Source organism: Pan paniscus, chromosome 1, assembly GCF_029289425.2.
Source record: "Pan paniscus chromosome 1, NHGRI_mPanPan1-v2.0_pri, whole genome shotgun sequence".
Classification (NCBI taxonomy): Eukaryota; Metazoa; Chordata; class Mammalia; order Primates; family Hominidae; genus Pan; species Pan paniscus.
In genome coordinates, this window is record NC_073249.2 from 183,420,165 (window position 1) to 183,446,807 (window position 26,643).

Below are 26,643 nucleotides of genomic sequence, written 5' to 3' on the forward strand. Positions count from 1 at the left end.
ATCGGTGGGAGGGCCGAGTTCCAGTTTTCTGATTGGTGGACGAAGCCTTCTCGTAGGCGTTTGCTGACTGGAAAACCGGAAGTGAAATCGTGGCAGCTGCCTCGGTGGCCGCAATGCAGGTGAGAGTTGCGTTGGGCGTACTAGCGGCTGGCAGGCTTCGGGTACAGGGACCGAGAGTGGGCTGGCTAAGGAGAATGAAGAGTTGGGACTGAGAAGAGAGGGCAGAACCCACGGCTGATAAGGGAATGTGGGCTGGGGGGCGAGGCTAATTGGAGCGGGAGCGGCGGCGATGAGAGGTGGGGGTGGAGCTTGCCTGACAGGAGACAGTCGGGCTAAATCCGGAGGGAGGAGGCAGCACCTATTTGCTTGGCGTGGGAAAGGATTAGGTTGTAATACGGGGAGGCTGAGATGCAGTCCAAGGAAGACGGCTCAAGAAGGTGGTGGGTTGGCTCAGGCCCTGTCCTAAGCTGCTGGATGGAGGCTGTTGGTTGCCGATATAGCAGGGGATCTAATTGGAAAGAAGCCCAAGCAGTGAGGGAATTGTGGGCCGCGGTGGCCGAAAGCTAAGCAGCTTATAATCAGAGGCCATGGTGGAACCCGGGATCAAGTTCCTGTCAGGCAGGTTTGCAAGACAGTTTTGCATCACTCTTCCCAGCCTGTGCCCTATAGTTGTTAAGGGTGAAGAAATGGAGTAAAACAGGAGACCACCGATGGGAAGGAAATGCTTTGCAGACCCCCAGCATTTTAATTTGTTTGTCCAGTGCTTAGAAGCATGTGTGGTTTTTGTTTTTCATTTGTCACTTAGTTTCTTGCAGCTGGTAGTCTCAATAAATGTTAATGGGTTGACTGAGCTTGTGAAAGAGGCACGGGAATATTGACACAGAGATAGATGAGTGCATATTAATTCAGCAAGGAGAAGGTTGAAACAAAATGATGAGAGCAGATGGAAAGCTGGAGTCGTTGGTGGGGGGAAGGAAAGGGGAGAGCAGGACTGGTATTCAGAGAAGTCTTCATGAGTAGGCAGATTTCCCAGAGACTGACAAGACAGCCAGGCTCACAGATGCTAGGATGGAGGAAGCTGGAGTGCATGTGCTACAGAGGTGCACATGAGAGAATGATCTCCCGGCATTAGGTCTGTCGAAAATGTCTCAGTGAGGGAGTGTAGGGTGTACCTAACACAGAGAAAAACCAGGCATAGGTTAGGAGGTGATGGGGAAAAGGAATCAGTTGGTGGAAGGACTTGGGGTCAGGCAAACAGGTTGGAAGGTCTCAGGGTTGATGCTGTCTATAACCCAAATACCAAAGATAGAAAACAACCTGGCTATCCTATGCCAATGAGATCCTGTGTTACCTGACTGGTGTTGCACACCATCTCCTTGGCTTTTCAGCCCTCCTTTCTATGTGTCATACTCGTTTATCTGGGTAACCAACCTGTTCCTATTGGTGCAGAGAGAGGAGAAGCAGCTTGAGGCATCATTAGATGCACTGCTGAGTCAAGTGGCTGATCTGAAGAACTCTCTGGGGAGTTTCATTTGCAAGTTGGAGAACGAGTATGGCCGGCTGACCTGGTAAGAGTTACCAGGGCAAGCTAGGAAGGGCTTATGGGTGGGGGGGCCTAGCCTCCTGATGAATAGGACATTTCTGATGATGTAACCATTTATCAGTTTGCAAACATCTTTTGATTTGGAAAGAGCTGGGTTTCCTAACATTTAGCAAGTGGATTCCATGGCAAGGAAGTAGAGAAATGCTCAGTTTCCTAACCCAAGTTCTTTCTAGCTTTCAATTCTTACCCTTTGACTTCTCTGGTGAGGAGGTCCTCCCACTACAGCTCTATTCGTGCTGGATCTCTTGCCACAGATGTGGCTGAGTCTTTTAGAGCCAACCTACTCTGAAGTGTGGATCTTATTTCCAGGCTGGAAAGGAGGCTTTTACCCGGTTTCTGAAGTTTTAGTTATAACAGTGTAGCCCTGGTTCCTATTTTGCCACTGTTCCTCACCCCATTCAAACAATGAACTGGGTTTTTTCTAAGTCTGGTTCATAAACTGAAACTATGTCCCTCTTTCATAGCCCTGTCATCCCTGTTAGTCTGTTCCCACTTAGGCTAGTCATAGGGCTATGAGACTTTTGGAGGTGAATCCAAGTGTTCCTAGCCTGAAGGAACTAGGACTATTTTACTAAGAACCACCCAGGGAAGGGGTACAACATTCTGACACCTTGTTACCACCACCAGGCCATCTGTCCTGGACAACTTTGCCTTGCTTTCTGGACAGCTGAACACTCTGAACAAGGTCTTGAAGCATGAAAAAACACCGCTGTTCCGTAACCAGGTCATCATTCCTCTGGTGTTGTCTCCAGACCGAGATGAAGATCTCATGGTAAGAGGAGAAAAAGAATACAACTTGGGAAATTAAGGGGTTTTTTAGGCTTCTTTAGTATTTAGGGAAATTAAGTTATTAGCTGAGAGCCTAGAAATAATTTTGGAGGCCTTGCTTTTTGTTCTTCTGAAGGCGGGAGAGCCACTCCCAAATAGTGCTGTAATAACCTGAGGGGTATGTCACCAAGGCTGATACCTTTCTTCTCCAACATCTGTCTCAAGCCACAAAGTTTGCCCTTTTGTGACTTTGTCTATTCCAGTCTTTGAAGCGTGGCAGACAGTGATAGTTTAATTTGCCCCTAGGTCTGGTAGAGATAGGGATGTGAGAAGACACAAAAAATGAAGGATGGAGTAAAGGAGAGTGTGTCCTAGCAAACTAGATATTATGTCTCAGGTTGTATTTTCCTTGAAAATGCACTGTTTGCCTGTGGATGGGACTTTATGTCAGGCCAGATAGAATCTTCTTGGAGTACAGAGTAGGATCAATAAAATCTGTGTGTTACAGCGGCAGACTGAAGGACGGGTGCCTGTTTTCAGCCATGAGGTAGTCCCTGACCATCTGAGAACCAAGCCTGACCCTGAAGTGGAAGAACAGGAGAAGCAACTGACGACAGATGCTGCCCGCATTGGTGCAGATGCAGCCCAGGTTGGACTGAGTCACTGCCTTGCTGCCCCATCCCCATCCCATCATGAGAAGCTAGGCATTACCATTCCTGTCTAGTAGGGATACATAGTTGGTTGCGCCTAAGTTGCTTCTGGCAGAACCCAAGGAATAAATTTCTCCATATCGTTTCCTAGTTACCCTAATCTCTGCACAAATTTGTGTGTTACAGAAGCAGATCCAGAGCTTGAATAAAATGTGTTCAAACCTTCTGGAGAAAATCAGCAAAGAGGAGCGAGAATCAGAGAGTGGAGGTATGATGGGACTGGTGGCTAAACAGAGAAGGAGAGGTATATAAGATCACTGGAATGGGAATGGTTGTTTTGGAAGTAGTGAAGTTAGGACACAAGGGTGAACTGCCTTGGGGTTTGTACCCGTTCTGTTAGCCTTTTGTATTTAAGGCCAGCACTGAAGCAGTGGAGGAAATGGGCAAAGTAAGAAGAGAGAATTCTGAGATAGGCTTGGGGGTCCTCTGGCTCTTTTTCTGGGCTGTGAGGGAGTCTAGATGTTGCTGAATTCAGAACTCCAAACCCTGGCACTCATACTGGTCTTCCAGCTGCCACGTTCAGTCCTGCATCAGAAGCATACTTCAGGATCCCCATTACTTTTTCTTCAGGTCTCCGGCCGAACAAGCAGACCTTTAACCCTACAGACACTAATGCCTTGGTGGCAGCTGTTGCCTTTGGGAAAGGACTATCTAATTGGAGACCTTCAGGCAGCAGTGGTCCTGGCCAGGCAGGCCAGCCAGGAGCTGGGACGATCCTTGCAGGAACCTCAGGATTACAGCAGGTGCAGATGGCAGGAGCTCCAAGCCAGCAGCAGCCAATGCTCAGTGGGGTACAAATGGCTCAGGCAGGTCAACCAGGTAAGGTGGCAGGGGTTGAAATGAAGCTGACTTTGAGCAGGAGTGGGAGGGAATAAGCTAGATTATCTGGGCCTCCAGCATCTCTAGACCTAGAGGTTTTCTCTATTTCTCCTTTTCACTGTGACCCAGGAAATAATTTTCAGAAGTAAAAAAATCTCATCTGAGACTCTGCAACAGGCACCAGAGAGTGAGGAAGAACTTTGAGTAACAGAAACTGCTCCAGTTTCTCATCCGCATCTCACATCTCTGTGTCAACTATCCTTCTATCCCATTTATTCTGGTATTAGATATGTTGTCAGTGTCTCTTGTTAGGTAGAGAAATCAGCAGTCAGATCTTAAGACCATTTGGTAGGTGCATCAGGAATTGACACGCAGGCCAGTTTTCCAGTCCTACATGTATTCTTTTCTCTGTATCCTGCCTCTCTTGCTCTTGGCTTCCTGCCTTCTCTCCTACTCATTTTTAGAACAGTCTAGATGCAGGCAGCTAGAAGAGTTATTTCCTCCAAGCTGTCTAGGAAAAGGGACAATTAAAGAGAGATTCTGCACTTATTATGATATAAAAAAAGAAAAACAATGAGAGAACATAGTACTCTTTTACCTGTGACGTTAAATGGGAGTCACACAGGTTTAGCTATCTGTTCTAGGAGTGGATGAACAGACTATTCTCCCATGTCACTTCTTTCCTCCTGGACACCTTCAGGGAGACAGCTGGGTGAAGAATCATACTTCTGACCTCTGTCAAACAGGGTCAGATGCCACAGAGGTTCTGAGATGATAAAGGAAGTGACAGAGGGAACCTGAGATACCACATTTCTGATTTGTCATGAAAGTCTTACCTTGCTTAAGATGACTTTTTTAATGTTCCTTTCAGGGAAAATGCCAAGTGGAATAAAAACCAACATCAAGTCGGCTTCCATGCATCCCTACCAGCGGTGAGTGTGGCTGGCAACCTCGACTCCCTGGTGCTCTTTGCAGAGTTGGGCAGTGAAATTACCTTTTGCTCAAGGCTCACCTAGATGGGTACAATAAAAAGAACATGGGCTTTCAGCAGCAGACAAATCCCACTTCCACCACTGACTAGCTGTGTGACCTTGGACAAGTGACCTAATTTTTCTGAGCCTGTTTCTCATTTGTAAATGGTGATAATACCTACCTCATAGGGTTGTTGTGAGGATTAAAATGAGGAAATGAATGTAAAGCACTTAGTACAGTATATGAAATAATGGGTATTCAATAAATGATAGTTTCTACAGATCCTTCTCCCCACCACCCTCCACAGTCCTTGATCCAGAACTTACCCTAATCTGATACTGCCTCACGTCAATGGTGAGCTGATGGACACAAGATCAAATAAGGCTATGCTTATTTTGTGCTGCCAGAAACTGTAGCAACCTCTGTGTTCTTAGAGGCACACTGTTTTTGCAGGCCCTCCTGCCTGGGTTTCATTCTGGCTATCCCTCTAAGGCGCAAGGTGAAGAAGCTTCTGGGCCAGGAAGGAAAAAAAAATGCCCACCTGCAGCCCTGGTGAAGCTTGGGCCTGCTCTCCTTTCCATCCTCTAAGGAGCCAACTTGGCTTTTACCTGGCAAATAGTCATAAAGTCCCCTATCCTTTACCCCACCTTATACACACGAGGCTTTCTCAGGAAGTGGCTCTGCCAGGCAGGACTATGTGGGAAAGGGTTTTTCCTTAGTACATGAAAAAGCCCCTTCCCCTGGACTCATGTTTCTTATTTTGGAGGGAGAAGGGAATTGCACTTCACACTGCCATCAGGGTTTAGTTGACCTCATAATGGTGCCCACTTTCTCGACTTTGGCCAGGATTTCCTTCAAAGGAAACGACTTTCCTTCATTTCCCTAAGCCTGTGGCCCAAATGGTAGACCAGAATGATGGTGGGAGGGGGCAACCCCCAGTAGCTTTGCCTGCTTTTATAAAGTTGAACAAATTGAATTTAGACATTCAGGCTAACCTGCCTTTCTTATACTCCTTTGTTGGCATGGGCAGGGGTTGAGTCAGCAGAAGTGGACCAAAGGATTCCTCTGAATAAAGTTATTTAAATTGATGTTCACTGGCTCAGGGTTGTCTGACAGTAATTTATGAGAGCACTACATAGGGATCAGAGGGGCAGTTTCAAGAGTGCTGCAAGGCAGTTCTAATTTGTTCTCCATAAAAAAGTTTCCGTATCTTTAATTAGCTTTGATCTAAAAATCCTGAAACTTCCCTCCTGCTCATACCTTCCAGCTGCCTTTTTTCTGTTCTGTCACACACTGGTACTTTGGCATTTGTTCAGTGCCAAACAAAGTTCTGCCAGGCTGTGGCAGCAAAGGACTGGAAAAGTGGTCCCAGATGTCACATCTGTTAACATTCCATCAAGGTGAGGAATGGTATCCACAAAGCTCACTGACCACAATACATAGCAGTAGGGGAGTCTGGTCACCAGCTCTAAGGCAATGCCAGACCTTTCCCCCACTTAAACTGTTGCGGCTCATCAGCCCACTCAGGTGTTATCTTCTCACCTCTTCCCTTCCCACTGGAAATGTCGGTATTAACTGGCATATTGGGTAGAGTTTGAGCTGTGCTTCTCTGAAATTCCTGGAGCATCTTTTGGTGACTATTGTCCTTTACTCCACCAAAAGATTCCCTCCTATTGAATGGCACCAACCCCAAGTTTTTTTGTGTCCCAGGCAAATACTGACTTCATCCCCACCATACTATTAAAATGGATTCCTTGTCATCCAAGAATGGAAATATCCTCTTGCCCCAACAGGAACATATGCAGGATGTCACCTACATCTTGTTCCCCTAAGCAAACACTCCTTCCTCTAGAGGGACTCCTCTACATTCATCACCGTAGGAGCACATGCTGTCGTTTTTATCCCCCATCCTCAAATCATCTGGAGTACACAAATCTCAGTAGTGTCTCCCACTTTGGGGTCCATACAGCCTAGTAAATGCCTCAATAGAGAGTATGTATCTCCCACCCCTAACATACTCATTCCCTCAGGAGGGAATACATATACAGTTTTCCTTTGAAGAAGGGGACATGACCTATTTACTGGCTCAGATTTAGGATTTGCAAAAGGTGACTATTGGCCTTCTCTGGTAACATTCCTCTGTTTTTGACCGTCCTGTTTTGCTTGGAGATCGTGCTTTCTCCTATTCTTGGGTCCCCTGGAGAAAGAGATTAGGCCATTGTCTCCTAGGTTTGTGTCTAGGATGGAGAAAGAAGCAGCAGCTGTGAAACGTCAAGAGCTTACTACAGGACAGAGTTCATCCTGCTGAAGGCGGAAGCTTATCCAATCAATGTCAGCATAAGGCCCATTGCCTAGGATCTCTCCCTCTCCAGCTCTGCCCTGAGCCTGGGATTCAGTCATTGCTGAACCTCTCTTTTGCTCATTGTGCCAGTCACCCCATTCTGTTCCCCTTCTGGTGTTTATTGCTGCCCTACTTAGCTGGTGTACCTCATTCAACCCTGTCGTTTTTTGGAAAACAGCCAAGATAGATAGGTTGTAGCCAAGTGCTCCTTAGAACTCCATAATGGGTCCCAGCATTAGGATTGAGCTGGAGGGGGTGTAATTGCCCACCTCCTGTTGTGCTGCCACAGAGAAGAAGCTGAACTCTGCAGGAATGCCCCAGTGCAAGGCTGGTCCCTTTTCCCACCCCCCTCTCACCTCCCCCAGGCAGCTGGAAACAACCTCTCCCTTTGTCTGAGCTTCTTGTACAGAATAATCCTCCTTATGGACAATGTATTCTCTGTGCCCTGTGGACACAGGAGCTGTGTAAGCTGATCCCAGCACCAGGCAGGACGGAGGCTGAGTCCTTCCAAACGCCCACCCTGGGTCAGCTCCTGATTACTGTCCAGATGAACTACGAAGGAGTGTACATTCTCTTCCATCTGCCTTTCCTGTCTGCTCCAGAATTAGGGGAATAGCCTACTGAAGTTTAGCATTGGGCCAGGAGTAGGAACAGGGGATGTGGTCCTTTTCTGTTCAGTCTTGAGGGTTCACAGTGCCTGCTTATGGAGGCTCGATGTGGCTCTTGCCTGGAAACCTCAAACACATGGGGACTAACCCTTGGAAAGGGCTTGCCACTGTGCAGATGGGGCTTTATGATTGGAACAGAAGGCAAACTCCAACGCATCTGATGGGACCATGGTGCCCCATCACTTCAGCATGTGTTTTGTCCCACAAGACAAAGTTCCTTTCTTCTTCCCTTTAACTTCTCTTTTTTTTTTGAGCTCCATGTGTCACTGAGGCAGCTCTTGGGTTCCTGTTGTGGTCTCTCAATGAGTCACATGCCATTTGGACATGGCAGCTTCCCTAAGTACATCGTGGACAAGGCATCTCACTTCCCTAAGCCTCAGTTTTCTCACTTGGTGATCCCAGTGATCCTTTTTAGGTCTAAAGTCTGTGGCAATGATTTTCAAACCCATTTATCCCCAGGCATTTTGTTTTGTTTTGTTTTCCTTGGTGCATGACTGTTACATAAATAGGCCAAAATTTTCCTAGATAAGCCCCCAAGTCCCTCAAACTCCTATAAACTGTTCGTGAAGTTCCCTTGCTGTCACCTACACCTTAACATACCAACACCCTTGTAGACCACAACCTTGAAACTGTTTTCTAAAACATCTTTCTCTAAGTGAAGATTCATCAAAGAGATGGTAAGTTACCACAAAGTTATCACAAGTTACAAGTTCTGACATACCTTGTGTGTTAGAAGTCGCCCTCCCCCTCACACATCTCTCTCTCCTTGGGCAAGATACATGTACCAAAGAGACTCCTCCAGTATAGGCAATAAATTATACTTCTTCCACATGAAGATAACCTTTCCTACTGAATCAAATATAAGTGCCTTGGGATGCTCGTCTTCCTATGTTTTCTCTGCCATTCCACTGCTTTCCCTAATTCTCACCCTAATTTCCCTAGTTTGTGGTCATTTTGATTCTTCATCTTTTCTTGCCCACATTCCCTACGTAGATATCCTTTGTTCATTTTTTTTTTTTTTTTTGAGACAGGGTCTCACTCTGTCATCCAGGCTTGAGTGCAGTGGCACAATCACCTCTCACTGTGATCCTGCAACTCAGGTGGTCCTCTAGGCTCAAGTGATCCTCCCACCTCTCAGCCTCCCAAGTAGCTGGGACCACAGGCATGTGCCACCATGCCCAGCTAATTTTTAAATTATTATTATTTTTAATGGAGACAGGGTCTCTGTGTTGCCCTGGCTGGTCTCAAACTCCTGAGCTCAAGCGATCCTCCCACCTCAGCCTCCCAAAGTGCTGGGATTACAGGTGTGAGCCACCACACCCAGTCTATCCTTCATTCTTTTTGCCAATTTCTCTGGGCTACATTTCATGGCCTTAGATAGTGCCATTTTAGTGTCTCTTCCATGTTAAAAGATCCTTCTTAACCCTACATCCCCTCTCACTGACTCACTCGCAGCCATGCTCTTGAAACAAAGTGCTTAGAATCACTGTTTCTTTTACCTCCCATTCACTTTTCAACCCCTGTGTTTGGGCTTCTACTTCCACCATTCCTCAGAAACTCAGAGATCACTGTTGACCTAATGGCTAAATCCAGAGTTTTTTCAATCCTCATAGTAATGTATCTGCAGCATTTAATGCTGACCATTTCCTTTAGTCTCTTTCTCCCCCATGGCTTCTATGGCACATGCTCTCCTTGTTCATCCTCCTCTCTGGCCATTCCTTCTCTGCAGCTTTTGGACTTTTATACTTCTGCCTGCTTCTTAAATGTTATTCTCTAGGACTTGTCCTTAACCCCCTTTTCTTCTTATTCTACCTGCTTTCTGTGACCACCACTTTTATGTGCATAATTTAAGCGAGTTTTATTTTCAGCTCAGACCTCTTTGCTGAGCTGCAGATTCCTGATGGATATCTCTACCTGTATGATCCACAGCTGGTTGAATGTCCAAATCCAGTTATTCTAGCCTACACACCTGTTTCTCTTCTAAGCCAGGAATATGGAAACCATTCTAAACTATTCTCCCTCTGGGTCCCCAACCCCCTCATACCTAATCAGATACTAAATCCTACCAATTCTGTCTCCCCAGTGTCCATCCACCCTGTCCTACAGTTTAGGCTCTAGGCCTCTCTTACTAAAAGTATTGTTCAGACTCCATATCTCTAGCCATGCCCACTCTAAATCGTCTTCCAAAAGGCTACAGATAGGTCTTTCTAAACTGCAGATCTGATCACATTACTCCCCTGATTAAAATCCTTTATCTCCAGTCCTGCCACTTTAACTTGTCTTCCAAAAGGCTGCCAGATAGGTCTTTCTGAACTGCAGATCTGATCACATTATTCCTTTGATTAAAAGCCTTTTGATAGTTTACTCCCCATGTAGGGTGGGTGTGCCAGACATACTGAAAATCACAAGATAAAATCTTCCTGGAATGTTCATTTTAAGGGTAATTTAAAACAGAATACACATTTAACATGTATTGTTATTTTATTATTTTGAGACATGGTCTGTCTCACTGTTACCCAGGCTAGAGTGCAGTGGCGCGATCTTGGCTCACTGCAACCTCCGCCTCTCAGGCTCAAGCGATCCTCCCACTTCAGCCTCCCAAGTAGCTGGGACTACAGACACGCGCTACCATACCTGGCTAATTTTTGTGTTTTTGGTAGAGATGGGGGCATATGGACAACATACCTGGTGGGTGGGTTGGTAGGGGTGGGTGTGCCAGGCATACTGAAAATTACAAGGTAAAATCATCCTGGAATGTTCATTTTACTTAAGAGTAATTTAAAACAGAGAACACACATTTAGCATGCATTATTATTTTATTTTGAGACACGGTCTCACTGTGTCATACAGGTTAGAGTGCAGTGGTGCGATCTTGGCTCACTGCAACCTCCATCTCCCAGCTCAAGTGATCCTCCCACCTCAGCCCCCAAGTGGCTGTGACTACAGGCGTGCGCCACCATACCAGGCTAATTTTTTAATTTTTGGTAGAGATTGCTTTTGCCACACTGCCCAAGCTGGTCTCAAACTCCTGAGCTCAAGTGATCCTCCTGCCTCAGCCTCCCAACGTGCTGGGATTACAGGCATGAGCCACCACACCCAGCCAGCATGCATGCATTATTAAGAAAAAATAGTCTTCAAAGAATTCCTACTAGTTTGAACAGCTTCAGACTAAGCCACCAGATTCCCTAGGGATATTTATTTACTCTTTTTGGCCATTACATTTACTTCATTGGAAAAACTTAAAAAATAGCTCAGATTTTCTGGAAAGGCAAGTAAGATTCTGTGTGATGCAGCCCCCTGCCTCCTTCTTATTGTCATGCCACCCACTCAATTCCCAAGCCATCAACATTGCTTGCAGTTTCCTGAATGTGACAGCTCTTTCAAACCTCCATTCCTTTATTCCCACTGTTCCCTCTGCATGGAACACTGCCCTATCATTCTGTCTGATGAATACCCAATCATCTTTCAAAAATCAGCTCACAAGTCACCCCACTCTTGCCGGTGCAGTGGTTCACGCCTGTCATCCCAGTACTTTGGGAGGCTGAGGCGTGAGGACTGCATGAGCCCAGGAGTTCGAGACCAGCCTGGACAGCACAGGAAGACCCTGTCTCTACTAAAAAATTAGCCAAGTGTGGTGGCACACACCTGTGGTCCCAGCCATTCGGGAGGCTGAGGTGAGAGGATTGCTTGGGCCTGGGAGGTCAAGGCTGCAGTGAGCTGTGGTTGTGCCGCCGCACTCCAGCCTGGGCAACAGAGCCAGACCTTGTCTCAAAAAAAAAAAAAAAAGGAAAAAAAAAGTCGCCCCGTGTGAAGTTGTGAAGTTTTCCAGTAACCCACAACTCAATACCACTCCCACCAGGTAAGATTAATTATCTCCTCTTTTATGCTCCACATTTGTACCTTGTACAAACTTATTCTAGCTCCTGGTGCACTTTATTGTCTCCCAGATTCAAGCATCCTGAACTTTGAATCCAGCTCTTCCACCTGAGAGCTGAGTGATCTTAGGCAAGATAATGTGTGTGCCTGGCATACTATAGCATCTAGCCCATATCATAAACACTATAAATGGTAGTGCTACTATTATTACTATTATGATTTGTCTTTGGAGAAGTAGTATAAAATAACATTTTGATTTAAAAAGCAGGTTTTTGTGCCAGACTGCCCCAGTTCAAATCCTAGCTGTGCTACTTACCAGCTGTGTGGCCTTGGGCAAGTTAGTTCACTTCTCTATGCCTTTGCCTCCTTATTCCTGGGGTCGATAATAATGGCTATTTCATAGGGTTGCTGTGAGGTTTAAATGGGTTAATATATATAAAGTGCTTAGGATAATGCTGACAACAGTAGAAGCACAATACATATTATCTGTTCATAGGGTAACATCTGGAACTCTCTGCTCTCAGTGATTGTTGCTTGAAAAAACGATTGACCAATTCCTCTAAGAGGTCATAACCTCTCCTTCCCTCTGCAGCTCCCCTGTGCTCATGTCTCAGGAGCTTAGCCTCAGGAGACGCTTTTTGTGCATATTTCGTCCCCCATGGTATCTCCCTAGTAACGTGCGGAGTAGGTACTGGAGCATTTTTACATTGGATTACCTGACATGATAAGTCAATTTCAAATCTAGTTTTGTGAATTGTATTTCTCCCACCTAGTTGTTGCCTACATTCTTTCATTAAGAAATTGTGTCCTTTTGAGGCCAAATGATAAGACCTCTCACCTGAAATGTTCTTTTTCATGCCTCCTGAACTGTATCTCTTCCCTGTCTAGACTAGCTAACCACTCAGTTCCATAGTTTTTCTACAGTCAGTCCCTAAAGGAGGCCCTTCACCACTCATAGCTTTCTCTGTGCAGTTGTGATGAATTCTTGCCTCGCTTGTCTGTGCTTGCTAGTTCGGGCTCAGTTCTTCGTGGGTGGCTGTGTGTAATTCACTGGAGATCAAAACCGGAGCTCTTTGGTGCCATGCTTGCCTCTCTTCCCGCCACACTGACCACCAGTCCTTCAGACTTTGTTTTGTCATGGCATACTCTACGACTCTTGCCACTTTGCCATAAGTGCTCTCAGCTGTAGCCATAAGGAAATAGCTGGGAGTCAGGTGTTGCCTCATACCTCCATGGCTTATACATGCTCTGCCCTACGCAGAATACCCTCTCTCTTTCCTGCTCCAAACCCCTTATTCACCTGATAAACAATTCATCCTTCCAGTTCACATGTCACCTACTCCTGTAAAGTCTTTACTACTTCCTCCCCTGTACACTTGACCATTCTTAAACTGTACCTCTCCTGTGCCCTGTATACACTTCCATTCTAGCACCCATAGTTCTATTGCAGTTTATTTATTTTCAAGTTCATATCCTGGTTTGAACACTTATCCATTGTGTGGCCTTAGAAAGTTACTTCACTTACAAGAACCTCAGTTTCCAGCTCTATAGAATGGGATTATAGTACCAACTTCAAAGAGCACCTTCAACAAAACATATTTAAAGTTAAATTTAAATCTTTAGGTAGCTCTTAATTTTCTACCAGATAAAGTCCAAGCTTCTTAAAAAGGCCCTTCAGGCAAATAGTCAACACTCAAGTGGTAACTGTTAGTCTCTTTTACTTTCTCCTGAGCAATCTCATTTTTATATGATGGTCTAGTAGACTGTTTTGATTGCAAGACATTACAATTAAACTAGCCTAATCAAAATTACAATTAAACTGGCTTAATCAAAAAAAAAAAAAAAAAAGGAGAACCAGCTGTATTTGGGTTATGTGGATGCCTCTAGGTGGGCTCAGAGGCTCAAATGTTGTCTGGACTCTGTCTCTGCATTTCTCCACTCTACATTATTAGAACTCATCTCATGGGAGAGCTCTGGTTTTGCTTGGATTATGTGCCATTAGGAGCTTGGACTGGGAGGAAGTAGGGGAGAATACCAGCATTAATGAGCCAATGGGGTAGGGAATTTCTCAAAGGAAATGAAAGCAGGGGATGGGAAAGTTTCTGAATACAGCCAAAACTAGAGCTACCACACTCCAGTCCACTTTGTGTGGTTTCACCTCTGTATAGAGAATCCTCAGATTTTTTTCTCAAGCTCTGTCCTTTCTCCTGAATGCACAGTATTGTGTTTTAGATTGCTTGTTGAATGGGCCATCTCACCTCAAACTCAGGATGTTCCCAAACTGCATTCATTTTCTTCATCCTGCCCCACCTGAGTTATCCATCTGGACATCTGCTGTCAGTTCTGGGTCCTCTTTCTGTTGTATCCCCTTTTCTTCCTTCTCACTGCCATTCTTCTAGGTCAGGCCTTTGTTATGTCACACCCAGACCTCTGAGCTGGCTCCCAGCTGATATCCCTGCCTTCTTCTGCTTTCCTCTTGATAATATACCTTGCTGTTGCCAAGTTTGTCTTTTTTTCTTTCTTTCTTCTGAGGCAGTCTTGCTCTGTCGCCCAGGCTGGAGTGCAGTGGTGTGATCTTGGTTCACTGCAACCTCCACCTCCCAGGTTCAAGCGATTCTCCTGCCTCAGCTTTCCAAGTAGCTGGGACTACAGGCACACGCCACCACACCCACCTAATTTTGTATTTTTAGTAGAGATTGGGTTTCACCATGTTGGTCCAGGCTGGTCTCTAACTCCTGACCTCAATTGATCCACCCACCTTTGCCTCCCAAATTGTTGGGATTACAAGTGTGAACCACTATGCCCGTCCCCAAGTTTGTCTTTTTAAAATACAGTGGGGATCATATCAGCCTGCCACTTAAAATCTTCAGAGACGGGCCGGGCGTGGTGGCTCACGCCTGTAATCCCAACACTTTGGGAGGTCGAGGCGGGCGGATCACAAGGTCAGGAGATCGAGACCATCCTGGCTAACACAGTGAAACCCTGTCTCTACTGAAAATACAAAAAATTAGCCGGGTGTGGTGGCGAGCACCTGTAGTCCCAGCTACTCGGGAGGCTGAGGCAGAATGGTGTGAACCCAGGAGGCGGAGCTTGCAGTGAGCCAAGATCGCACCACTGCACTCCAGCCTGGGCGACAGAGTGAGACTCTGTCGCAAAAAAAAAAAAAAAAAAAAAAAAAAATCTTCAGAGACACCTCAATATAAAGTAAACTCATTTTTTAAAATTCAAAACATTTCATGATCTGGGGCCACTCATTAACCTTCTATCACATGAAGGCCTTTCGTTAGCCATATCCTTTAGCCCAAGGGTCCCCAACCCCTGGGCCATGAACCAGTACTGGTCTGTGACCTGTTAGGAACCAGGCCGCACAGCAGAAGATGAGTGGTGGGCAAGTCAGCAAGCATTAATGCCTGAGCTCCGCCTTCTGACAGGTCAGCAGCAGCATTAGATTCTCATAGGAGTGGGAACCCTATTGTGAACTGTGCACGCAAGGGATCTAGGCTGTGCACTCCTTATGAGAATCTAATGAATGCCTGATGATCTGAGGTGGAACAGTTTCCTCCTGAAACCATCCCCCTGCCCCTTGCCCCCCACATCACCACAAGCCCTCATCCTTGGAAAAATTGTCTTCCACAAAACGAAACTGGTCCCTGGTGCCAAAAAGGTTGGGGACTGTTGCTTTAGCCAAACGGAATCCCTTGCAATTCTCTACCTGTCCTGTGTTTTCCTATATCCATTCCTTTGTCTGTGCTTTTTCCTCAGCCTGAAACACCTGTGTTGCTTTCACCTTACCCAGTCTGCGACCTTGAGCAAAGCCTTCAACCTCTGATTCCAGTTTTTTTTTATCTATTAAGAGGTGATCATAGAACTTACCTTACAGGATGGAAACATTCGAACATAGGGAATGCAGCTGGCTTCATCCTTGCCAGAAAAAGTACTAATAGAATAATAAGCTTCTCATTCCCCTCTTGGTCCTTCTCACGTGTCTTCTGGATCTTGCTAACTCCCTTTCCTCCATCTTGATAGCATCCCCTGGTTTGCCCCCTAACAAAAAGCCTCTCCTTCTTTCTCTCCGGAGCTTTTCCTGCAGGTTCTATCACATCCCTTTCCCCGTTCCTAAGTTTCTTTTGTTCAGTTCAATGAACAGTGAATGATACCCATAGTATGTAGGCACTGGTTACCCACTGATGGATCAGACATTGGCCTTGACTTTCAGGGTTCCAGGCCAACTCTCAAATTCCAGAAGATACAAAGAATGTTTGCATGCAGTCTCTCCCCTCTGCCAGCCCGATGTCTTTCCAGCCCTGGTTCCTTCAGCCAAGGTCCCAGCCTGCTTTGGAAGAGGATACCAGCTAGCTGGCTGGGGCCCAGGGACATGCAGAATTATTAACTGGCAAGCCCTTTGCCCTCATCTTCACTCTCGTCCTCACAGGCTAACCCTCCCATCAGTTCTTCTGTGTGGGTACTGTGTAGGAAGTGTCCTTTGTCCTTTACAGGATGGAGAATGGAGAAGCTTGACATAGCCCCCAGGAGGCTGCTTCCATCTCCACTTGCCAGTTCTGTTGCCCTTCAATCTGGACCTTCGGTTCCTATTCATAGCTGATACCCCGTGTCTTATTGTCTTTTCCCTCCACTCTTCTGCTGACTCACTCATGAACATGCAGGCATACCTTTTTCCATTTTTTTCCTCATTGCCATTTCTGCTTCTCTATCCTACCTCCATTTAATATTTGTGCTGAAACATATAAAGCCTCAAAAAATCATGGGAATTGAGTTCATACAGACAGTGGTTTCCAGGCTGAACTTTTAGAGAAACAACATCCATGGTTTATCTTCTTGAGAAAGAGGATGGAGACGGGCCCTTTGAAGAGCAGTGAGTGAGGAGTGAGTCAGACAGGGTGGGACCTGGGGGAAGTTGCCACCTCATTTCCCATTAGTCAGGAAGGCTCCATGAAATGGATGGAATTTTAGTTGTTGGACTGGGTTTTCTTTCCCCACTACACCTGGCCTTCATCCTTATCAAACCTATGAGTTCCTTGACCTCTTCAGTTTATCCAGTTTATCAGTGTACCCTTGGTTTAGTTTCATCTACTCAGCCTTCACTGAACCCTCTCCCAAGCAAGGCCTTCCATCTCGCTTCCCTGCAGATCCCAAATGGTCCTATTTCTGCTCTCCTGACTCCCACTCACTTAGCTCTGCGGAAAACATCACAGCCTTCTAAACTGGTACACTCCTTATGGTCTCCCACCCAGTGGGGCCTTCCACTTAGCTGTTCACTAAGCTTTCCCAGCATTCCATCATCAGTTACTCCAGAGTGTACCACTTCCCTACAATTCTTTATCCCATCACCTACCCATCCCCCGTGTTCAGCAAATACCTAACATCTGACTGAAGGAAAAAATAGACTCCTTTAGACAAAACTCCCTCAATTTCCTCCCATTCCACTGACGAACTTACTCTATTTCCGTTCTCCTTAGCCAGAGGCTACTCTCTTCATGTGTATGCTGGATCCCATTGTCTCTCTCCATACAGCATATAAACATGCTTCGGCCTCTTCCCATTAAGAACAACCATCTAGCATCAATCTGGAGGTGAGAGCCAGGCACTGATATTTTAAAAGATCCCCAGTTGATTCTAGTTGCAGCCAGGGCTGAAAAACATATACAGAATAAAATCCAGTCTTCTTGCTGTGGCATACAAGGCTCTTCATAAACTGACTCATGCCTACCTTTCTTGCCCTCCCATATGCCCTCTGAACTGGAGTCATACCAAACTACTTAGCGTTCCCAAACCCGCCACATCTCTTGCTTCTATGCCTTCACATACATGCTTCGCTCCACTTAGAATGCCTTTCCCTGCTTCCTAGAAAGTGTCCTTTTTTTCCTTTTTTTTTTTTTTGAGATAGTCTCGCTCTTGTCGCCCAGGCTGGAGTGCAGTGGCACAACCTCAGCTCACTGCAACCTCCGCCTCCTGCCTTCAAGTGGTTCTCCTGCCTCAGCCTCCTGAGTAGCTGGAATTTCAGGCGCCTGCCACCAGGCCTGGCTAATTTTTGTGTATTTTTTAGTAGAGACAGGGTTTCACCATGTTGGCCAGTCTGGTCTCGAACTCCTGACCTCAGGTGATCCACCGACCTCAGCCTCCTAAAGTGCTGGGATTACAGGCATGAGCCACCTTACGCGGCCTAGAAAGTGACCTTTAATGCTCAATTAAGTGTCATTTTTGCATCACCTTTAAGAATTAGCCTCCATACTGAGTTAAGGTGCCCCCGCACCCCAGTGCTTTCATAACCCTCTGGGTTTATCTCTATGGGAACACTCACCACATATATAATTGCTCATCTATATGTCTGTCTTTTCCATCAGACTGAGTGTTTTGCAGGAACCCCAGGGCCATGAAGATGCCATTTGGTAGGATTTGGGGCTAAGTGGTCTATATCAGATATTTGAGCATCCTCAAATATTTGGCAAACATCCATTCACTGTTTGCCAAACTGAACAAAAGAAACTCAGGAAGGGGGAGAGGGGTATGATAGAACCTGGGACAAGAGCTGAACAACTGTCTTTGAGCATGTTCATTCATGTAGTCAGTCAGCATTTATTGAGGGCCTGCCATGGTCATTTACAAATGTGGTCCAGGTAAATAAAAACACAGTTGAAGTTTCCTATCACTGCTGTGTTTGGCCTCTGGGACAGTTTCATCATCTATAGTAGTCTGCTTTGTCTCTAGTGCACTCTTATGATGGACATTTAATCCAAAATCTCTCAATAGTGCTCTCACAATAGCGGTTTGCACACAGTAACTGTTTAGGAAAGATTATTAAAAGAATGCTCATGAATCTACATATAAGTATGTACCTTCCTGATACTTTGGGCACTTTCCCACCTTGTCTATTAAATGTTGAGACAGAAACAGTGCTAAACACTTTACATGTGTTATCTCTTTCAGTCTTTACAGCAATCCTATGAGATAGGTACTCTTATTGCTCCAATTTTATAGAGGTTCAGCAACTTACATAAGGTCACACGGTACTAATTGGAACATTTAAACTCATGGCTTTGGAGTCAGGTGTGAACCTGAAGTCATTAGAGTATACCTGGAACACAGGCTTTCAATAAATATTTATGGACTCAGTGATACTGTTCCCAAGGGAATTGGAAAGGCTTTCTAATTCTTATTGTCCTCTCCACTTGACTCTGGTTCCCTTGGCCTCTCTTCCTTTCCCACGTCATCCCATTCACACTAACATTCATTCAACAAAGGTAGAGGGCCAACTGAGTACCAGATAACGGGCCAGATGCTGGAGATACAGAGATGACAAAACATGGCCCATGCTGAGAGGAGCTTATAGTTTTGCGATGCAGATAAGCATATAATTACAATTGTGGGAGCAAGAGGAGGGAGTGATTTACTGCCTAGGAGACCTGACTGTTCCTTGTGCTGAGCCAGGGGGCAAGGTTTGAGGGTTGAGGGGGGTATGAAAGATGCTGACATCCTCGGGGAATGGTTAAAGCACTAGGTGGGGCCCAGGAGAGTGTCACAGGTAGAATGAGAGGACAAGGCAGGGACCAGATCAGTTAGGACCTTAGTGTTGGAGCCTTTTAAACAGTGAATTCTGCCATTTCCTTTCAAGGATGGATACTAATAGGCTGGGTCATATCTGTACTTTGGCTCAGACCTCTTACCTAAACTCTAGGACTAAACTTTCACATAGCTATATCCCACCATTTGTGGAGTTATTTATTTATTTATTTAGAGACAAGGTTTCTATCACTCAGACTGGAGTGCAGTGGCGCAGTCTTGGCTTACTGCAACCTCCACTTCCTGGGCTCAAGTCATCCTCCCACCTCAGCCTCCAGAGTAGCTGGGACTATAGGCATGCATCACCATGCCCAGCTAATTTTTTGTATTTTTTTGTAGAGCCGGGGTCTCACGGTGTTGCCCAGGCTCGAACTTGTGAGCTCAAGTGATCTGCCTGCCTCAGCCTTACAAAGTGCTAGGATTACAGGTGTGAGCCTCCATCCCCAGCCTATCCTACCATTTATGAACATCTTTTTTTTTTTTTTTTTTTTTTTCTGGAGACGAGTCTTGCTCTGTTGCCCAGGCTGGAGTGCAGTGGCATGATCTCGGCTTACTGCACCCTCTGCCTCCCAGGTTCAAGCAATTCTCCTGCCTCAGCCTCCCGAGTAGCTGGGACAACAGGTGCACACCACCATGCCCAGCTAATTTTTTTTTTAAATGTATTTTAGTAGAGATGGGGTTTCACTGTGTTGCCCAGGCTGGTCTCCGAATTCCCTTTTTTTTTTTTTTTTTTTTTGAGACGGAGTCTTGCCCTGCACTCCAGGCTGGAGTGCAGTGGCTCGATCTCGGCTCACTGCAACCTCCACCTCCCAGGTTCAAGCAATTCTTCTGCCTCAGCCTCCCGAGTAGCTGGGATTACAGGCTTGCGCCACCATGCCTGGCTAATTTTTGTATTTTCAGTAGAGACGGGGTTTCACCATGTTGGCCAGGCTGGTCTCAAACTCCTGACCTCAGGTGATCTGCCCGCCTCAGCCTCCCAAAGTGCTGGGATTACAGGCGTGAACCAACGCACCCGGCCTTTTTTTTTTTTTTTTTTTGAGACAGAGTCTCGCTCTATTGCTCAGGCTGGAGTGCAGTGGCGCGATCTCGGCTCACTGCAAGCTCTGCCTCCCGGGTTCACGCCATTCTGTCTCAGCCTCCCGAGTAGCTGGGACTACAGACGCCCGCCACCACGCCCGGCTAATTTTTTGTATTTTTAGTAGAGACGGGGTTTCACCGTGTTAGCCAGGATGGTCTCGATCTCCTGACCTCGTGATCCGCCCGCCTTGGCCTCCCAAAGTGCTGGGATTACAGGCGTGAGCCACCGCGCCCGGCCTTTTTTAAAAAAAATGTGTTTATTTTCCTTGCGGAGCAGGGCTGCCCCATAAGCAGTGTGCCCAGAGTAGCCCAAATTCCCTAATTCTGTCCGCACTTACACCATCCAATCGTACAAGCAGTTGTTAGATCGTTGTGTGCTACTGTTCCAGGGGCCGCTGGAGGTAGAAATTCCATTTCACTAAAATCTAGTCCGTCCTTTGCCCCCACTAGTTGAGTCCAGTTAGTGAGTGTGGAGGTGGGGGACAGAGGTGTAGAAGAGATAAATAAATATATAGAGAGCCAGTCCAGCTGTCTGGAGGAAAGCTCGACATTGTCCGCCTCCTCCAATCCCATCAGTTGCTACATCTTCTTTGGTCAGGCTGGCTTTCTCACCTGGTCTCCTTTCTGTGCCCTCCTCACACTGGCTGCCAAAGTGATTCAGCCAGATAGACTGCAAGCCCCGTGAGTGCAGGGACGGTGGGTGGTCCATAAACGTCTGATGAACTAATGATACAAGCTTGAATATAGTCTCCTAAGAAATCTTTACTGTTTCTCCTCTGCTTCTAGAATAAAAATCAGATCGCCCCATTTGGCCTTCAAGACCTACTACATTCAGCCACAGTCAGCTTCATTTCCCTTTTTTCCTTTCACTACCTCGAAGGCCAGATTAGCCAGTGATTCACTATGCTTGCCCCGGGCCACTTGTATCCTCTCACCTCCGTTCCAGGCAGCCCTCGCAGCAGATCCTAACGCTTAGGGCTCCTCCAAGTGTACAGGCTCGTGAGGCTTCCCTCCCGCTAAGACCAGTGCGCCCTCAGCACACGCAGTGTGGTCTCGCCCGCCGCTCTGCGCTCACCCTGCAGGAGAGGGAGCTCTTTGAGGGCAAGGCCGAACCCTCCCCCGAGCCCTGAGCTGGGCCTGCCGCCACAGATGTGCAGTCCTGCCGGGGAGCAGTCACCCGGGGACAGGGCCGGGCCCCGGGCTGCACGTCGGGAAGAGACAGCGTGCTCCTGAGGTGGCCAGACCGCTGCAACTGGCCAGGGCGGGCCCGGGCGGCGAGGGAAGGGGTGGGAAGCCCGGGCCGCGGCGCTTCCTGCTGGGACCCGGCGGCACGCCCCTGCCCCCGCCCCGGCCGAGCCTGCGCTGCCGGCCTCCGGCCCTGCCGGCCGCCCAATCAGCGGGCGCCCCCCGCGCGGCCCGCCCCTCCCCCTCTGGTGACAGAAAGTCGGCCCAGCAGATGAGGAAGTGGCAGGCAGGCAGGTTGGCCCCGGGGACTTCTCTCTGGCCCTGCTCCCTCCGAGCGCTCCGCCGTTGCCCGCCTGGCCCCTACGGGTGAGTCTGGACCTTCCACGGACTCTCCACGTGCCGGCGCCCCCTGCCTGGCCAGCCCGGCCCAGCCCGGCCCAGCCCGGCCCAGCCCTGCCCTGCCCTGCCCAGGCTGTGGGCGAGGGTGTTCCCGGGGCCAGTGGGTGGGAGGTCCCAGCTCCCTGGGGCCGGGCCTCGCCAGCACCCTCCCTCCCCCACACCCCCGTCTCTGGCCCCCATTTGCCTACACCCGGGCCTTCCTCCACCACCCCTGCATTTACCTCTCTCCCTCCTCCCCTCCCTCCCCCCGCTACCCTAACTTTGCCAGGCTCCTTTTCCCTTCCATCCATCTTAAAGGAAGGAAGGGACGGGCTGAGTTCCCCGACGAGGGACACACCCAGATTTTCCTGCAGCTTGGGGAGAGGTCCTCCCAGGAGCCTTGGTCCCTCCTGGCCTGCCGGGTGTGTGGGTTGATATTGGGGGCTGGTGGCTGAGAGATAACAGGCTGGCTGGCTCCCATGTGTCAGGGAGGAACCTGTGTTGGCGCCCTCGCCCCGGCCTGGGCCCTGCCGGCGATGGGCGGCCAGCAAGCCCGATGGTGGGGGAGCAAGTAAGGAGGGGATCCGAGCGTGGCCAGGCAGCGCGCACACGTGTGTGAGTGGCCCCGCGGGTGAGCCCGTGCGTTTGCCTGGGCGGTGGCCGAGCTGCGTGAGGGCCGGGAGCCATGCGTGTCAGCCCACGGAGGTGTTGCATGGTGTGTCAGGCAGGAGACGTGTGCCAGCCCTCGGCGTGGCACCTTCGCTGTTGGGGGTGGAGAGCTAGGTGAGAGGTGGGTGTGGACCGCAGGCTTGGGGCCTGACCACGGTGGGCCTAAAGAAGCCGGGCCTCCTGGAGGTGAGGGGTGTGCGGGGCAGGGAGGTGTCAGAGGTGCGCCTCTTCACTTGGCATCTGCAGAGGTGCTTCTCTGGAAGCAGGGAGTCTGGGGCCCTGCTCTGTTCCAAGAATGCCTTGTCCCTCAGGGACTGTCAGTACCATGCTCTCCTGGGTCTGGCCAGAGGCTTTTGTGTCCCTGGGAGCCTTCCCCCGACGTTCCTTCAGGCCCTGAGGGGGAGGGGGCCTAGCCCAACGGGGCCCCTCCCTGAGGGAGGGGAAGATTCCTGCGACCTCCCCCACTCCCCAACCCCTTCACATGCCACTGGCTTCCCTGCCCTTCCCAGGAAGGGAAGAGTGATTGTACCCATTCTGAAGTAGGACAAACTGAGCAGTTATGGCCGGCTTAGGAGAGGATGCTGGGTGTGGATTTTCAGCAGTGCTTTGGGCCAGGGCTGGGGCTGGGGCTGGGGTCAGAGGAGGTTTCTGGCTCAGAATCTAGGACCTTAGCTCATCAGGCTGGTCCCACGTGGGTGGGTGGGTGGCGAGTCTGGGGCTTTACTTGGCTTTCCCAATCCTGGTGGGTCCTGCTCCCCCAGGCACTGACCTGTGGCCCGGACCCACCCTCCACCCCCTGCACAGTACAGCAGGGGCGGGCAGAGGGCGGGGCTGCTGCCAGATCTAGTCAGACAGGTGGAGCCGCCGGGGCAGGAGTCTCAAAGAGCCAGGCTCCAGGAGAGGAAGGGCTCTGCGAGAGGAGAGAGGAGAGCGCTGGAGAGGAGAGGCTGGAGGTGAGAGTCCCGGGAAAGGCAGAGGAGAATCGTAGGGACATAAGTGTCCCAGCACAGGCAAGGAGGAATCCCAGGATAAGGTTCTGGAGGGACAGAAGGGCCCAGAGAGGTGAGAGTCCTGGCAGAGACAGGAGGGACCCTGGGGAGAAGAGAGTTCAGGAAGGGTCCAGAGGGATGGGAAGAGGAGAGGGCAGGAGAGGAGAGATTGAAGGGGAGAATCCCTGGAGAGAAGAAAGACCCAGGGCTGGGGAGGTGAGGGACTCGGGTGAGGAAGGGAGACGGAGTTCAAGAGCTCCCTGTTGGTGAGAAGGTAAGATTCTCCAGTAAGAGACCTAGAATTGAGAGTTATCTTGTGGAGGAAGAGAGGAAGGGAGGCCAGGAAGTAAAACTGTGGAGAGGAGAGGAGAGGAGAGTAAGGTGTGGAGAGGAAGGGTGGAACAGCTCTTCCCAGGCAGGCAGGATGTGTGGGGAGCAGATGCCTCAACCAAACTGCCTCCTCCCCCTAGTTCCCAGTAATTCCTTCCTTTCACTGTTCTGTCCTTTCTGCAATGAGGCATTGCAGGTGTCTTGTCTGGTTCTGTGTCTTATCTCTGTGGGATGGGGGTGTGCAGTGGGCTCTGTCTGACATCCGCCCTCTGTACCTCCCCAGAGTCCTTAGCCAGGATGGAGGCTGTTGTGAACTTGTACCAAGAGGTGATGAAGCACGCAGGTAAGACGCTATCCACCAGCCCTTTCCTTCCTTCTTTCCCGGGATCCCTGGATCTAGGGCTGTCTTCTAATGGAGAGTTCCTATGAACCCCTTGATCCTGTGACCTGACCTCATGTCTGTAGACCCTTCAAATGAAGACCCTTCGAACCCTGTGACTCTTCCTGATTCCTTTGACCCTTATTCATAGATCCCCGGATCCAGGGCTACCCTCTGATGGGGTCCCCCTTGCTAATGACCTCCATTCTCCTGACCTACGTGTACTTCGTTCTCTCACTTGGGCCTCGCATCATGGCTAATCGGAAGCCCTTCCAGCTCCGTGGCTTCATGATTGTCTACAACTTCTCACTGGTGGCACTCTCCCTCTACATTGTCTATGAGGTGGGCCCCTGGGATGCCGGGCTTTAATTTCTGTCAGCAGGATAAGGAGCAGGCCATAGAGCCAGAGCATGGCATTTCTCCTTTCCAGAGAGGTTCAGATCCATGTCCTCAGCTAGCGAAGGGGAGGGATGGCTGGGAAGGGAGAACTCTGGTGGTCTAATCCACATCCCTTCCTAGTTCCTGATGTCGGGCTGGCTGAGCACCTATACCTGGCGCTGTGACCCTGTGGACTATTCCAACAGCCCTGAGGCACTTAGGGTAAGTAGGGGCTGGGGCTAGGTCATAAGCAACCTGGTAGATATGACCAGTTTGGGGCCTGTGCTCAAGGCCCAGTTTAGGGAGGCTCTTAGAATAGTGTATGAGGTCCTAAGGCTATCCCAACTTCTTGCAGATGGTTCGGGTGGCCTGGCTCTTCCTCTTCTCCAAGTTCATTGAGCTGATGGACACAGTGAGTAGTTATATGAGATGTGAGAACTTGAGGGGAGAATGAGGTGGAGAAGCCCAGGTTCTGAATCCCCTTCCCTCACTCTTCTCTCAGGTGATCTTTATTCTCCGAAAGAAAGACGGGCAGGTGACCTTCCTACATGTCTTCCATCACTCTGTGCTTCCCTGGAGCTGGTGGTGGGGGGTAAAGATTGCCCCGGGTGAGTGGTGAAGGCCACTATGGGAAAGGGTGGGCACCAGAGGCTGGACTCTGCTGACCCTGTCTTATTGTCCACTCACAGGAGGAATGGGCTCTTTCCATGCCATGATAAACTCTTCCGTGCATGTCATAATGTACCTGTACTACGGATTATCTGCCTTTGGCCCTGTGGCACAACCCTACCTTTGGTGGAAAAAGCACATGACAGCCATTCAGCTGGTGAGGGGCTTGGCCTGACTTACCTATAACCATCCCCCCACATTCCTAGCCTGGATCCTGCCTTTATCCAGTCTGTCTCACCTTTGACCCCATCTCTCCCTACTCAACGTTTGTCTCTTTCTCTACCCCCTCTTCCCCTCTAGTCCTCTCTATTCCCTCTGACCCTGGTCTTTCTCTATCCTAGATCCAGTTTGTCCTGGTCTCACTGCACATCTCCCAGTACTACTTTATGTCCAGCTGTAACTACCAGTACCCAGTCATTATTCACCTCATCTGGATGTATGGCACCATCTTCTTCGTGCTGTTCTCCAACTTCTGGTATCACTCTTATACCAAGGGCAAGCGGCTGCCCCGTGCACTTCAGCAAAATGGAGCTCCAGGTATTGCCAAGGTCAAGGCCAACTGAGAAGCATGGCCTAGATAGGCGCCCACCTAAGTGCCTCAGGACTGCACCTTAGGGCAGTGTCCTTCAGTGCCCTCTCCACCTACACCTGTGACCAAGGCTTATGTGGTCAGGACTGAGCAGGGGACTGGCCCTCCCCTCCCCACAGCTGCTCTACAGGGACCACGGCTTTGGTTCCTCACCCACTTCCCCCGGGCAGCTCCAGGGATGTGGCCTCATTGCTGTCTGCCACTCCAGAGCTGGGGGCTAAAAGGGCTGTACAGTTATTTCCCCCTCCCTGCCTTAAACTTGGGAGAGGAGCACTCAGGGCTGGCCCCACAAAGGGTCTCGTGGCCTTTTTCCTCACACAGAAGAGGTCAGCAATAATGTCACTGTGGACCCAGTCTCACTCCTGCACCCCACACACTGAAGCAGTAGCTTCTGGGCCAAAGGTCAGGGTGGGTGGGGGCCTGGGAATACAGCCTGTGGAGGCTGCTTACTCACTTGTGTCTTAATTAAAAGTGACAGAGGAAACCACGGAGGCTGTGTGTATACATATGTGAACAGAGGAGGTGGGGGAACACAACACGCTTAGCCCTGTCCACAAACAAGAGGGATGGATGGTCCAGGCTCCCACAGGACATATCTAGCTCTCTGATCCCAGTAGAGTAGAGCCCCTAGGAAGGCTGCTGGGACATAGGTCATGAAAGAAGAA

At 48.9% G+C, this 26,643-nt stretch overlaps 2 protein-coding genes across 7 annotated transcripts; both read left to right on the forward strand.

Annotated features, from left to right (window-relative positions):
• The first annotated feature begins 33 nt into the window (after window positions 1-33).
• On the forward strand, window positions 34-5,960 carry MED8 (mediator complex subunit 8). 2 transcript variants are annotated; one of them, XM_063608262.1, is made up of 8 exons: window positions 34-119; window positions 1,450-1,568; window positions 2,231-2,375; window positions 2,880-3,020; window positions 3,208-3,289; window positions 3,652-3,900; window positions 4,772-4,832; window positions 5,903-5,960. In XM_063608262.1, the coding sequence occupies exons 1-8, from the start codon at window positions 114-116 to the stop codon at window positions 5,907-5,909; spliced, it is 810 nt and encodes a 269-aa protein (XP_063464332.1). In that variant the 5' UTR covers window positions 34-113; the 3' UTR covers window positions 5,910-5,960. The 2 variants fall into 2 exon arrangements, with proteins under 2 accessions (XP_063464332.1, XP_008963597.1); XM_008965349.5 differs by having other exon boundaries at window positions 4,772-5,960.
• Window positions 4,796-26,465, forward strand: ELOVL1 (ELOVL fatty acid elongase 1). 5 transcript variants are annotated; one of them, XM_034962976.3, is made up of 9 exons: window positions 21,838-21,963; window positions 23,454-23,597; window positions 24,247-24,306; window positions 24,494-24,684; window positions 24,862-24,942; window positions 25,076-25,132; window positions 25,223-25,328; window positions 25,410-25,546; window positions 25,731-26,465. In XM_034962976.3, the coding sequence occupies exons 3-9, from the start codon at window positions 24,261-24,263 to the stop codon at window positions 25,950-25,952; spliced, it is 840 nt and encodes a 279-aa protein (XP_034818867.1). In that variant the 5' UTR covers window positions 21,838-21,963; window positions 23,454-23,597; window positions 24,247-24,260; the 3' UTR covers window positions 25,953-26,465. The 5 variants fall into 5 exon arrangements, with proteins under 5 accessions (XP_008963595.1, XP_034818859.1, XP_034818867.1 ...); XM_008965347.7 differs by lacking the exons at window positions 21,838-21,963; window positions 23,454-23,597 and adding an exon at window positions 4,796-4,832; XM_034962968.3 differs by lacking the exon at window positions 23,454-23,597 and having other exon boundaries at window positions 21,812-21,963.
• Window positions 26,466-26,643: the final 178 nt, after the last annotated feature.